The 13,491-nt window shown below is 56.3% G+C and overlaps 1 protein-coding gene across 1 annotated transcript in view; it reads left to right on the forward strand.

Moving 5' to 3' along the window:
- The first annotated feature begins 12,930 nt into the window (after positions 1-12,930).
- Positions 12,931-13,491, forward strand: part of LOC105060880 (uncharacterized) — a 22,694-nt gene continuing 22,133 nt past the window's right edge. Inside the window, exons 1-2 of the mRNA XM_073247760.1 lie at positions 12,931-13,317; positions 13,399-13,450. Of these exons, the coding sequence (XP_073103861.1) occupies positions 12,931-13,317; positions 13,399-13,450 (439 nt within the window). The remainder of the gene's footprint in view (positions 13,318-13,398; positions 13,451-13,491) is intronic.

A 13,491-nucleotide genomic window follows, 5' to 3' on the forward strand; every position in this document is an offset into this window, starting at 1 on the left:
TGTACTCTAAATCTTTCTAGCGTGCTCTAAGTCTTAAGGGTGTTCTAAATACTCTGGATGTCTCACCACTCTGTCACTCTTACAATACCTCCATCATTCTCTAAGAGTTTATCTGAGTTAGGCTTTAGAAGGTCCATACCGAATACACTTCGGTAAGAGGATTTCTTTACTTTTATTATTTTAGGTCGGATTCAGCATTGGCATGAAAATCCAAGCACGACCTTTTTCCTTTGGTCTCATTTCAGTGCAATTCATGCTATAGCAATTATTTCACAATCCCAGTAACCACTATGATTTTATAGGAGGTACATTGTGATTTTTGGCTGGCTCCTCTAGTCTACTGAGCGCTTCGTGAAGCCTCTAGCACATGAGCCATCTTGACATCCTAATCGGATCGGCTCCCAACGGCAACAACTACAACTACCACCTAAGGAGATTAAGGTTGATTTTGAGTAATTAATCTGTTGCGGCCAATCGCCTCGTCGCCCGATCGCCGGGAAGCGTGCACCTGCAAAAGAAAGTCCGCACTGACCGGAGGCGGCTCCGGCGGGGACCCTCCGACGGTCAAGTCAGAGAGGTGACTGGGCAACAGTGAAATGCAGACAGAGAGCTCTGAGAAGGAGAGGGAGAGGGAGAGAGAGGAGCGAGCCTGCGTATGTGGAAGAGACGGGCGGATCGATCCCTTGCACTGTTGCCTTCCCCGGTATATATAGAGGAGCACGATATGGCGCCATCATTAATGGCGCGGACAAGTGAGGAACTGTCAACTCACTGTAGGCTGTCAGAGCCGCCGTGAAAATGTCATGTCGCCGTGTAGCCGTCTAATCACCATGGTTGACCCGGCTCTCGGCGGGACAATGCTCCTAGGCAACTGTGCCGCATGTCCGTGTCAGAGCTGACAACGTCTGGCGGCCGTACGGCGGTTGGTGGAGTCGGCCGACCCAGGGTCGGTGGCCAGCAGAGTGGCGTCAGACTCCTCCATCGGTCGGCGAGCTTCATGTGGGTCGACTACCGGACCTCTGGGTTTAGTCGGTCGGGAATGGACCGTGGAATGGCCGCAGTTAGCCGCTGATGGCGTCCGTCGGCCTGTCGCCCGACTTACGATCGGCCAGTCAGAGTCGTCCGTCGGGCCGTTGGTCGGTCGGTCGGTCGGTCGGTCGGGCCGCCAGCCGGTCGGGCCCTCCGATAGCGGTCGGTCGGTCGGGCCGCCAGCCGGTCGGGCCCTCCGATAGTCGGTCGGTCGGTCGGGCCGCCAGCCGGTCGGGCCCTCCGATAGTCGGTCGGTCGGTTGGGCCGCCAGCCGGTCGGGCCCCCCGATAGTCGGTCGGGGGCGGGTCGGGATCGGTCGGTGGGGTATCCCCAACAGTTGCCCCCCTCCACTCCTAAGTCGGGTGGAGAGCTGGCCGATGCCTTCATTCGGGTAGCAAGGCCGGACGACTGGGAGTGGATTTGTCGCATGTGCAGATCCGACCGTACCGCCGGCTGATCCGTTGTCAGACATCTCGCGAATCCCAAGTGATCCGAACGTCTAGTCGATGCCGGAAGTCGCGCCGGCGTCAGGTGTCAGACGCCACGTCTTGTCGTTGTCAGCCGTCACGTCGGTGCCAGAAGATCGGGTGCCGGACGATACGGCGTCAGTCGATCGGATATTCGGCGCCGATCGCGGGTGGAGCGTCCCATCGGGAACGTGGACCGGCGCGGGCGGCCGACTGCGGAGCCAACCCCCGCGCGCCGCGTGTCATGGTGGTTGGTCGGCGTCCGCTCCGGCATTTAATGAGGGCGGTGCGGGCGTCCCGGGACGAAGCGCGCCGAATCCTCGGCCAACCGGCGGGCGCCACGCATCGCGCATCTGGAGGTCTTCGGTCGGCGCGGAAGGATCTCGGCCGTCGGTCGGTCCTATATATATAGGACCTCCCGGACCTCGACCTACATTTGCCATTTGCTGGGGGAAACTCTGTCCGGGCGATTTCTCGGTCGTCGCGGGCAGAGCTCTTCTCTACCTCCGGAGGGTCCATCGGGTTCGTGGTCCTCCTTCCCCTTCTTGCTCTCTTCTCTTCTTTCTCTTCTTTCGGTCCCTGCACAATGACCAGGAAACCGACTCAGGGAGCTCGGTCGGGGAACCCGACCGACGACACCCGATCGGCTCCGGAAGATGAGGCCTCCTCGCTTTCGGGGCCGAACGTCGATCAGCTTCGGGAGCACTATCGCATCCCGGAGCAGTTTCGGCTCTCCGCCCCAGGGGCCGGCGGTCGGGTCAACAACCCTCCGCCTGGCGACCTGGCGCTGTATGTTGAGGACCTTCGTGCGGGTCTTCGACTTTCGATTCCGGAGTTCGTCCGGAATCTGCTGGATTACTACGGACTCTGTCCGGCGCAACTGGCGCCGAACTCTGTCCAGCTAATCATTTCTTTCGCGCTGTTGTGTCAGCTCTTGCCGACCAACCCTCGCGTTTCCCTCTTCCGGGCCTTCTTTGTGCTCCGACCCCACCCTAAAGCCCGAGGGTGGTGGCTCTTCAACCCCCGGAAGGGTCTTGCCTTCATAACCGGTCTTCCATCGTCCATTCATGGATGGAAGAACCAGTTTTTCTTTGTTTCCTCTTCCTCCTCTTGGGGCTTTCCTTCTCGCTGGGGTGTACCCCGAACTGAGGCCAACGACAACAGTCGGGTCGACGTGGACGATCGGGAGGACTTCCACCGACTCAAAGATATGTCGGTCCCGAAGCAGAGGGAGCTTGTTACTGAGCAAGCTCTCTATGATGCCGGCCTGAGTCTGGTCCCCCGAATAGGTATCGCCCGATCCCCTAGCTTTTCTTTTTGTTCGGCTTTAGGGTAGTTCTGGTCCGGCCTTTGACACTGGTCGGTTTTGCAGGGACACCGCCGAGGATGAGGCCGACCGATGCCGAAATTCGCCAATTTGCCGCCGCGAGGAAGAGGCCAGCGCCGGGGGCAGGCCCTTCGCGCCCTTCCAAGAGACCAGCCCCAGTCCCGCCGACCGTGGAAGCGTCGGCGATCGAGGGGTCGGAGCCGATCATAGCCCTCGCGGCTCCGACCGTCCGAGTCGAGGAGAGGCCGACCGAGGAAGTGGCCGAAGGAGTGTCGGCGGTTTCGCCGCCGCGGGTGGAGCCGGATGTCGTTTGGGAAGCCAAACATCGTCCGGAGGTGTCCGCTGGCGCAACGGGGGGCGCCGGGTCGAACTCCAGCGTCCCATCGCTGCCAGCCCCGTCGGTCGGGGCAGCTGATCGGGGGAAAGCCCCGATGGAGCCCTCGGAGGAGGAGAGATCAATGCCCCCCAGCGCATACTACCCTGAGGGTGCGTCGGCCTTGGCCGACCACAACCTTGCGAGGAGGTTGTGCCAGGGGATCCTCCTCCCTACCGACGTTCAGTCGTTGCGGTCTCGGCAAGTGACCGAAATGCTGTCGCGGTTCTACCCGACAATGGTGGAGGTAAGCTTCGCGTCACCTTTTTTCTTAGAAAAATTTTTGCTTGCCACATAATTCTGACAAAGCTTTTTTCCGTCGGCAGCTGATCTTCACCATGTCCGAGTTGGAGGCCGGATACCGAAGGTTCGGCGACGTTCGGGCAGCCTTCAAGGAAAGGTCGGCGGCGGCCGAGGTCGAAAGAGGGAGGCTGGTCGACCAACTGCAGGAGTCGGTCGACCGGGAGGCCAAGTTGACGGACGAGGTCTCCCGGCTTATGGCCGAACTAAAGTCGGCCAAGAAGGAGGCCAAGCACAAAGGTCGGGTCGTGCGTCGTCTTCGACGCGAACGGGACGGTGCCACCTCCGAACTCCAAGGGGAACGCGAGCAACTTCGGGCCAGCCTGGGGAAGCTCGCGGAAACCGAAGAGGATTTGTCCATCGCCCAAATCGACGCCGAAATTGCCAGGGCCGAGGCAGAGTTGGCGAGGGAGGAGCTGGCCCATACTGAGGACGAGGCACGGTCGGCGAGGGAGTCGGCCGATCGTGCGGTTAAGGACTTCCGGGCCTCCGACCGGTACAAGGAGGAGATGCTCGAGTCGGGCTTCGCCTCCTACCGGGTCGGGTTCGAGGATGGTCGGGATGCCGTCCACGCCTTGTACCCGGAGGTGGACGTCAGCCGAGTCATCCCGCCGTTCGCCGAGGAAGGAGCCGAAGGAGAAGGAACGGAAGAGATGGCCGACCAGCCGTCGGGAGGCGTCATCGTGGTGGAGGAAGCCGTCCCGGAGCAGGTGCCGACCGAAGTTCCTTTATCGACCGAAGCCCATCTCTCGGCGGCCGATCAATCGTTGCTTATGGCCGAGACGCCGATCATCCCCGATCCGCCGTCGGTCGAAGAGATCGATCAGGACGGGTGATCGGCCTTGCCGACCATCTTTATTTTGTCTTTTTTTGAAAATACATGTAATCGGGCTTCGGCCCGACTTTGTAATGTTTTTTGATCAATGAATGAAGTTGTCTTCTCTTTTGCTTCTTATTTGTAATGCTTCTTATCGCTGTAATGTCGAACCCTAGTCGTCAACTTAGAGAAGTCGCCGACTCGGGTAAGTCGGTAGGACTTAACCGGCTTGCACAGCTCCGAAGTAGCTTGTGTCCCGACTTTAGGTCGGTTTCCAAAAATTGTAGTCGCCGTTCGGGCGCATCTGTCAAGTAGGGAGCCGACCGAACCTAGTGAAGGTTCGGCGGCCGGACCTCCGTAGATGCACTTAGTCGGTCATCATCCGGCGCATTGTCGGGGGTATGATAGTAAGTCGGGTCCCCATGCTCTTGCGTCGGGTTTCGTGTCTTTTGACAGACGGTGGCAAGCCGAGTGTCGTTCAGCCGGCCGTAGGTCGGTCGGCGAGTAGTGGGTGCGACTAAGGTCGTGTCATATGATAGACGGTGGTAAGCCGAATATCCCTCGACCGGCCGTAGCCTGGTCGGAAGTCGCGGCAATAGCCGCGTGGGCTTTTAGCCTTTCTTCGGTCGGGGCCCGATCGGCCAGTCGGCCGATGGATTCTGCCCGAAAATTCGACCGTAGAAGGAGTATGAACTTCCGTCATCGTAGATGCGTCGGTCCGTGTATGGGCCGATGTGTCGTCGGTGCCAGGTCCGCGTCGATGCGTCGGGGCTAAGCGCCGATCAGTAGTCGAAGAATTAGAACTCCGATTTTTCAAACTGAACTTGTATTCCGATGATTGAATTACAGAATTCTCTGGTAATACAGCTTCAAGTTGTCGGCGTTCCAAGTCCGGGGAATGGTTTTTCCCTCAAGGGTTTCCAGCCGATAGGCTCTCGGCCCGAAGGTGTCAGCAACCTTGTAGGGTCCTTCCCAGTTGGGAGCCATCTTCCCTTGGTCCAAGGGCTTCGACACCTCCGCCTTCCTCAAGACTAGGTCGCCAGGCCTGAAGAGCTTTGGTCTGACCTTGGCGTTGTAGTACCGGGCGACCCTCTGTCGGTATGAGGCCATTCGGATTTGAGCCTCATTTCGCAGTTCGGGGAGAAGGTCTAGGTCGGCCCTCCGACTTTCGAAGTTGTCCGGCTCGTGGTACTGCTCGACCCTTGAAGATGGCAGGCCAATCTCGAGCGGGATCATGGCTTCTGTCCCGTAGGCCAAACAGAACGGCGACTCTCCGGTTGGGACGCGGGGGGTCGTTCGGTAAGCCCATAGGACGGAGCCCAGCTCGTCGACCCAGAGATCTTTGGCTTCGTTCAGTCGGGTCTTGAGTCCATGGAGCAAGGTTCGGTTCGTCACCTCAACCTCACCGTTGGACTGTGGGTGCCCGACTGAAGTTAGTCGATGACGGATGTGGAACCTGGCGCAGAAGTCCTTGAAGTCTTGGTTGTCGAATTGCCGTCCGTTGTCGGTGATGATGGTGTGCGGCAATCCGAACCTGAAGATGATGGACTTTTGGAGGGCCCGACCGGCTGGCGGCCCGACCGACCGACCGACTATCGGAGGGCCCGATCGGCTGGCGGCCCGACCGACCGACCGACTATCGGAGGGCCCGACCGGCTGGCGGCCCGACCGACCGACCGACTATCGGAGGGCCCGACCGGCTGGCGGCCCGACCGACTAACCAACGGCCCGACGGACGACTCTGACTGGCCGATCGTAAGTCGGGCGACAGGCCGACGGACGCCATCAGCGGCTAACTGCGGCCATTCCACGGTCCATTCCCGACCGACTAAACCCAGAGGTCCGGTAGTCGACCCACATGAAGCTCGCCGACCGACGGAGGAGTCCGACGCCACTCTGCTGGCCACCGACCCTGGGTCGGCCGACTCCACCAACCGCCGTACGGCCGCCAGACGTTGTCAGCTCTGACACGGACATGCGGCACAGTTGCCTAGGGGCATTGTCCCACCGAAAGCCGGGTCAACCATGGTGATTAGACGGCTACATGACATTTTCACGGCGGCTCTGACAGCCTACAGTGAGTTGACAGTTCCTCACTTGTCCGCGCCATTAATGATGGCGCCATATCGTGCTCCTCTATATATACCGGGGAAGGCAATAGTGCAAGGGATCGATCCGCCCGTCTCTTCCACATACGCAAGCTCGCTCCTCTCTCTCCCTCTCCCTCTCCTTCTCAGAGCTCTCTGTCTGCATTTCACTGTTGCCCAGTCACCTCTCTGACTTGACCGTCGGAGGGTCCCCGCCGGAGCCGCCTCTGGTCAGTGCGGACTTCCTTTTGCAGGTGCACGCTTCCCGGCGATCGGGCGACGAGGCGATTGGCCGCAACAGATTGGCGCGCCAGGTAGGGAAACAGCATGACAAAGACAAGAGCTCAACGATCGAGAGTCACCGGGTCGGCCAGGCGCTCTTCCCGTCGGGAAGAGGCCTCCCCGCCCCCACCGACGGTGGAGCCTAGCTCTCCGCGCCCCGCGGTGACCACGGAGGCCCAGATTGCGGCCATCGTACGGCAGATGACCGTACTGACCGACGCAGTCAAAAGCCTCCAGCAGCAACCGGCGGCCCGACCTATGCCCTCCAAAAGCAGCCGCCGACGACCGCGTCGATCCCTGTCACCTCCATGCGAGTGCTCCCAACAGCGCTCCCGCGGAGAGGAGGAGGGACGACTACGGCGCGACGACCGACGGTCCCAGCGGCCCTCTCCCTCCCCGTTGGAACGGGCAAGGAAGGAGAAGCGGCCGCGTACACCGTCGGCCTCCCTCTCGGAATCCTCCGGAGACTCCACTCCTGGGGTCTCCCAGCATCGACGAGCGGACGACTACGAGCGACGGTTCGAGGAAATCAACCGCCGACTCGCCCAGTTGCAGATGGACGGCCAGAAGTCTTCGAACGACGTCGACTTCCAGACCGCCCAACCTCTCTCCCGACTGGTCCTCGACGAGCCGATTCCCAGTCGGTTCAAAATGCCGAACGTGGAGCCATACGACGGCTCCACCGACCCAGTCGACCACCTCGAGAGCTATAAAGCTCTCATGACGATTCAAGGGGCAACCGACGCTCTTTTTTGCATCGGCTTCCCCGCCACACTTCGCAAGGCTGCCAGGGCCTGGTACTCCTATCTCCGATCGGGAAGTATCCATTCCTTCGGGCAGCTCGAGCACTCGTTCGTGGCCCATTTCAGCACCAGCCGAAAGCCGCCGCGAACGTCGGACAGCCTTTTCTCCCTCAAGCAGGGGGAAAACGAGACGCTCCGACACTTCGTGGCGTGATTCAACGCGGCCACGCTCGAGGTCCGGGACCTCAACGAAGACATGGCTGTCTCAGCCATAAAGCGGGGCCTGAGGGCGTCCCGATTCACCTACTCCCTGGACAAAACCCTCCCCCGAACATACGCCGAATTGCTGGAGCGCGCGTACAAGTACATACGCTCAGACGAAGGAGCTTCCGACCGGCGCCTGACTTAAGGCACGGGCTGAAAAGAAAAATGGAAGAAAGGTCGGGCCCATGCTGAACCCAGCAGGCCCCCGACCGATAGTCGGGTCTCGCCACCCCGACGTATCCAAAAGTCACCCCGACAGCAGACTCCAAGGCTGACACGCCCCTGGTATGACTCCTACACTCCTCTCTCCGCTCCTCGTGCGCAGATCCTAATGGAGATCGAGGGGGAAGAATACCTGCGACGGCCTCAGCCTCTGAAGGCAAAAGGCTCCGACCGACACGGCCGATCGTCGATCGCCGAATCAACGGCTCGATCACCGATCGCCAAACTGACGTCCTCGACCTCTGAAGGCAAAAGGCTCCGACCGACACGGCCGATCGTCGATCGCCGAATCAACGGCTCGATCACCGATCGCCGAACCGACGGCCTCGACCTCTGAAGGCAAAAGGCTCCGACCGACACGACCGATCGTCGATCGCCGAATCAACAGCTCGATCACCGATCGCCGAACCGACGGCCTCGGCCTCTGAAGGCAAAAGGCTCCGACCGACACGGCCGATCGTCGATCGCCGAATCAACGGCTCGATCACCGATCGCCGAACCGACGGCCTCGGCCTCTGAAGGCAAAAGGCTCCGACCGATACGGCCGATCATCGATCGCCGAATCAACGGCTCGATCACTGATCGTCGAACTGACGGCCTCGGCCTCTGAAGGCAAAAGGCTCCGACCGACACGGCCGATCGTCGATCGTCGAATCAACGGCTCGATCACCGATCGCCGAACCGACGGTCTCGGCCTCTGAAGGCAAAAGGCTCCGACCGACACGGCCGATCGTCGATCGCCGAATCAACGGCTCGATCACCGATCGCCGAACCGACGGCCTCGGCCTCTGAAGGCAAAAGGCTCCGACCGACACGGCCGATCGTCGATCGCCGAATCAACGGCTCGATCACCGATCGCCGAACCGACGGCCTCGGCCTCTGAAGGCAAAAGGCTCCGACCGACACGGCCGATCGTCGATCGCCGAATCAACGGCTCGATCACCGATCGCCGAACCGACGGCCTCAGCCTCTGAAGGCAAAAGGCTCCGACCGACACGGCCGATCGTCGATCGCCGAATCAACGGCTCGATCACCGATCGTCGAACCGACGGCCTCGGCCTCTGAAGGCAAAAGGCTCCGACCGACACGGCCGATCGTCGATCGCCGAATCTACAGCTCGATCACCGATCGCCGAACCGACGGCCTCGGCCTCTGAAGGCAAAGGGCTTCGACTAATGCGGCTGGCTAACTTGCCGACTTAGCTTCGACTAAGAAAGGCAAAATGCCAAGACGACCGCAGTCGCATTCGCGACATACCGATCTGGTCATGACCGATCGAAGGATATTCGGCTTGCCACCGTTTATCATACATCCCGACGCATACGTCCGACCAAGGGCTGGACAATGGATATTCGACTTGCCATCGTCATCCTATCCGAATACGTCGGATGCTACTCGACTATCAGATTCTGCAGAATGATCGTGTCGACGAGCAACGTTCGGAGGTTGGCCGACCTCCGACCCGACGTGCATGCTCGACCTACAGTCGGGACGACCGATATTGGATCGTTCGTTGATGTGATCGCCAGAGTCGGGGCAGGAAAAGACGGAACACCACTCCTTTCGTCCGAAGCCGTCGCCCACGTGTTCACGCGAGCCAACACGACATCGGGCTCAGGAGTGGAGGGGGGCAAGTGTTGGGGAATCCCCACCGACCGACTTACGGTCGAAGGGGCCGACTGGCCGACCGACCGACTGGCCGACTCCGACGGCCGACCGACCGACTGGCCGACCCCGACGGACGACTCCGACTGGCCGACCCCGACGGACGACTCCGACTGGCCGACTCCGACGGCCGACCGACCGACTGGCCGACCCCGACGGCCGACTCCGACTGGCCGACCCCGACGGACGACTCCGACTGGCCGACCCCGACGGCCGACCCCGACGGCCGACTCCGACTGGCCGACCGACCGACTGGCCGACTCCGACGGCCGACCGACCGACTGGCCGACACCGACCGGCCGACCAACCGACTGGCCGACCCCGACCGACTGACCGACCGGCGACCGACCGACCGCCGACTCCGACTGGCCGACCGACCGACTGGCCGACCGATCGACCGACCGACTGGCCGACCGACCAGGAAGTCTGATGGCCGACTCACTCGCCGACCAATGGAGGGGCCCGACACCACTCAGCTGGCTACCGACTTTGGGTCGGTCGGCTCCTCCAACCACCGTACAGCCGCCAGACGTTGTCAGCTCTGACACGGACATGCGGCGCAGTTACCTAGGGCATTGTCCCGCCGAGAGCGGGGTCAACCCTGGTGATTGGACGGCCACACGGTGACATGACGTTTTCACGGCGACTCTGACAGTCCACAGTGAGTTGACAGGTCCTCACTTGTCCACGCCATTAATGACGGCGCCATACTGTGCTCCACTATATAAACCGGGGAAGGCAACAGTGCAAGGGATCGATCCGCCCGTCTCTCCCACATACGCAGGCTCGCTCCTTTCTCCCTCTCTCTCTTTCTCAGAGCTCTCTGTCTGCATTTCACTGTTGCCCAGTCACCTCTCTGACTTGACCGTCGGAGGATCCCCGCCGGAGCCGCCTCCAGTTAGTGTGGACTTCCTTTTGCAGGTGCACGCTTCCCGGCGATCGGGCGACGAGGCGATTGGCCGCAACATAATGAATACATCTAATTATAGTTCAAAGATAGTAAAAAACTTGATTGTTTATACTTGTTGAGTGAATGCTTAGCAAAAAAAGTTCGTATCCTCAGCAAATTGGGAGAGGCAGAGGCATTCATTTGGTGGCCCTGACCTCAAACAAGTGATGACTTTAGCAAATTGTATATTTTCAAAAATATAATTGAGGCTATCAACAAAAAAAGGAAGCAATACGGAGAGAAGGGGAGTCTCCTTGTCATGATGGAACCAAAAATCATGCTACCTATTGACAACGAGCATAGAATTGCGAGTAATATTTAGGAGTAAATCTTAGTTTGCTTTTATTCTATCAAATTTAGATTAGATAATAAGGGTCCCATATCGATGATTTAAGTCATTAGATAGATCACCTTTGCACTACTTACACATCAAAATTATGTAATTTGGAGACTCTTACCATCAACATAGGGCTCTTATAATTTGATCCAGATGATTGAATATGAATGGAGATCCACTTGTGTAGCCAAATCTCTCTCTCTCTCTCTCTCTCTCGCCACACACACACACATACACACACACACATATATGACTATAGTATTAAGAATGTTAGTGTATTATTGATAACTACATGCTGAAGGGAGGAGACAAGCAACTCATTTGCTAGGGTTAATGATGCTCGCCATACTATTGTTTACCTGAAGTTTCAGCTTGTTATGATTAATATTGCTGGAGAACCAAATATATACTTGCTAGAGAGGAAATTTTATTTTTTGGAGAATAGTATCTTGTTCCATCTGCACAGTTGGATTTGTCTTCTTATATGGACTTTGTAATGACATGTATTAATGTTGACTTACTGAACATTTTAGTTGTTAAGATATTATCTCATGTATTTTGCCTTCATGGAAGGTACTGATACCTGGTATTTCAACCTAGAATGACACAACAATTATTGGATATGTTGTTCAATACTTTGAAAATATGAGTTTCATAATTTTGTTTAGTTTTTACATGTTGGCAAAAGCTATTTGAGTGATACATTTGGGACAACTCTGCTTAGTTGTAGACTTGTATCATATTGGGCAAAACATACTAGCTGTATTCTTGTTCGGTTTTAAATTTATCATACATTGTAACTACAAAGCCATGTTGTTGGAGCATGTCATTTTTATCATACCCGGTAATTAAAATATTGGTTCCGGTAACACCCACCTCGAGCTAACTTGCTAGTTTAGCACACCCGGTAATTAAGAGCCAGTTTAACCTTTTCTGGCATTTCAATGGATGGAAAGACCAACCTCTCTAGTTTGGCTATAGCCTACTTTAGATCCTCAAAGAATCATGTCCAGTTCTTTTTACTCTCTGGCTCGTCTGCACACCATCCTACTGAAAATATACCATTTTCCTATCAATGCTAATAGTAGCTACTGTGACTCCCTGCACTTTCCTTTCAAATGACAACCATCTAGACCAAGATACGTACCCAGACTAGAAGCTCCAATAGAAGCAAAGAGCCTGTTGAAACTCTGCATGCCATCAAATATTTCATACTTGTGTACTTGTGTTCCTTCTCATAAACTATTCCTTCAAGTCCCACATCCTTTCATAAAGATATTCCCACTTGTGACTTTAGATTGTATGTGCAAAAATGATGGAAAGCACACGGTAAAAATCTAAAATACAAATATTTTTTGATGCAAATATATAATAAAAAAAACCAATATTGCTTGTTGTTTTTTTTAAAATACTTAAATATTATTCAAAGAACTTTTTTTTGATGTGATTGGTTTTTAAAAAAATTTAAATAAAATAAGAAAAGAAGAAAGAAAAACTATTTGATAATTTTCTTCGCACCTCTGACTATATTCTCTCTCTAATATTTAAGTTTTAGATGACGTTAAACGGACTAACCTCTCATGGGTGGCCGAACCGATTCCAAAACCTAATAATATTTTATTGTGCTTGTATGAGTTTAAATTTTTAGTCTGGTTTGTAAGAGTTTGTGAACTATTTGTATATTCAGCTTAATGGAAGCTTTCAGTTCGTTGTTAATAATAATAAAATAATAATAATAATAAAATAATAATAATAATAATAATTCGGAGCAAACTTTGGAGACCGGGGAAACCGAAGAGGGAGGGGGAAACAAAACCGTCTAAGACGCGGATCAAAAATTCCACGTGACCAATCAACAACCGTCCAGCGCTACTGCGGTGCACTTCTGCAGCGCGAAGGATCCGATTGCCCCATTTTATCTGCGGCCCCTATTCCGCGGCACCGCAGCCATTTTTCTCCTTCCTCCTCTTCCCCGTCGAGGAACTCTCGCGGATAGCCAGCAAGCGAGGCAGAGTGGCGAAGAAAGGGGGGGGAGGATATGACTCCCTCCCCAAACCCTAACTAGAGAATGTCTCTTCCCAACCCCAATCCCCTCCTCCCCGGCCCCTCCAAGCTCACCCTCCCCCCCCGCTCTCTCCTTCCCAGCTCTCCCTCCTCCGCTGCCGCGCCACCGCTGAGGCTTCCGACGCTGCCCCTTCGCCGGACTGGTTCCGACCACGGCGGCCACAGGACCCGATGGGAGGGCCTCCCCCGGACCCCGGCATCAGGGTCAATGCCAAGGAGGAGAGCAAGAACGGCAACGGCAAGAAGAAGAAGTGGTGTGGTGGTCCCGCGACCGGAAGAGCTATTTGGTCGACGATTCCGATGCCCTTCCCCTCCCCATGACCTATCCCAACTCCTCCCGGCCCCGCCTGAGGAGATCGATCGCCGCCTCCAGTGCGATCCCAATGTTGAGGTTCGTCTTCATGCTTAAAATCTTCTTGTTCTTCAATGATTCTGTTTTCATTCGCAAATGGTTTTTTTTAATTTCGTGCAGGATTGCAAGGAAGTTGTGTATGAGTGGACGGGCAAGTGTAGGAGTTGCCAGGGTACGGGGTTCGTTAGCTATTATACAAAAGAGGCGCGAGAT

This window comes from Elaeis guineensis, chromosome 13 (genome assembly GCF_000442705.2).
Source record: "Elaeis guineensis isolate ETL-2024a chromosome 13, EG11, whole genome shotgun sequence".
Taxonomy (NCBI): domain Eukaryota; kingdom Viridiplantae; phylum Streptophyta; class Magnoliopsida; order Arecales; family Arecaceae; genus Elaeis; species Elaeis guineensis.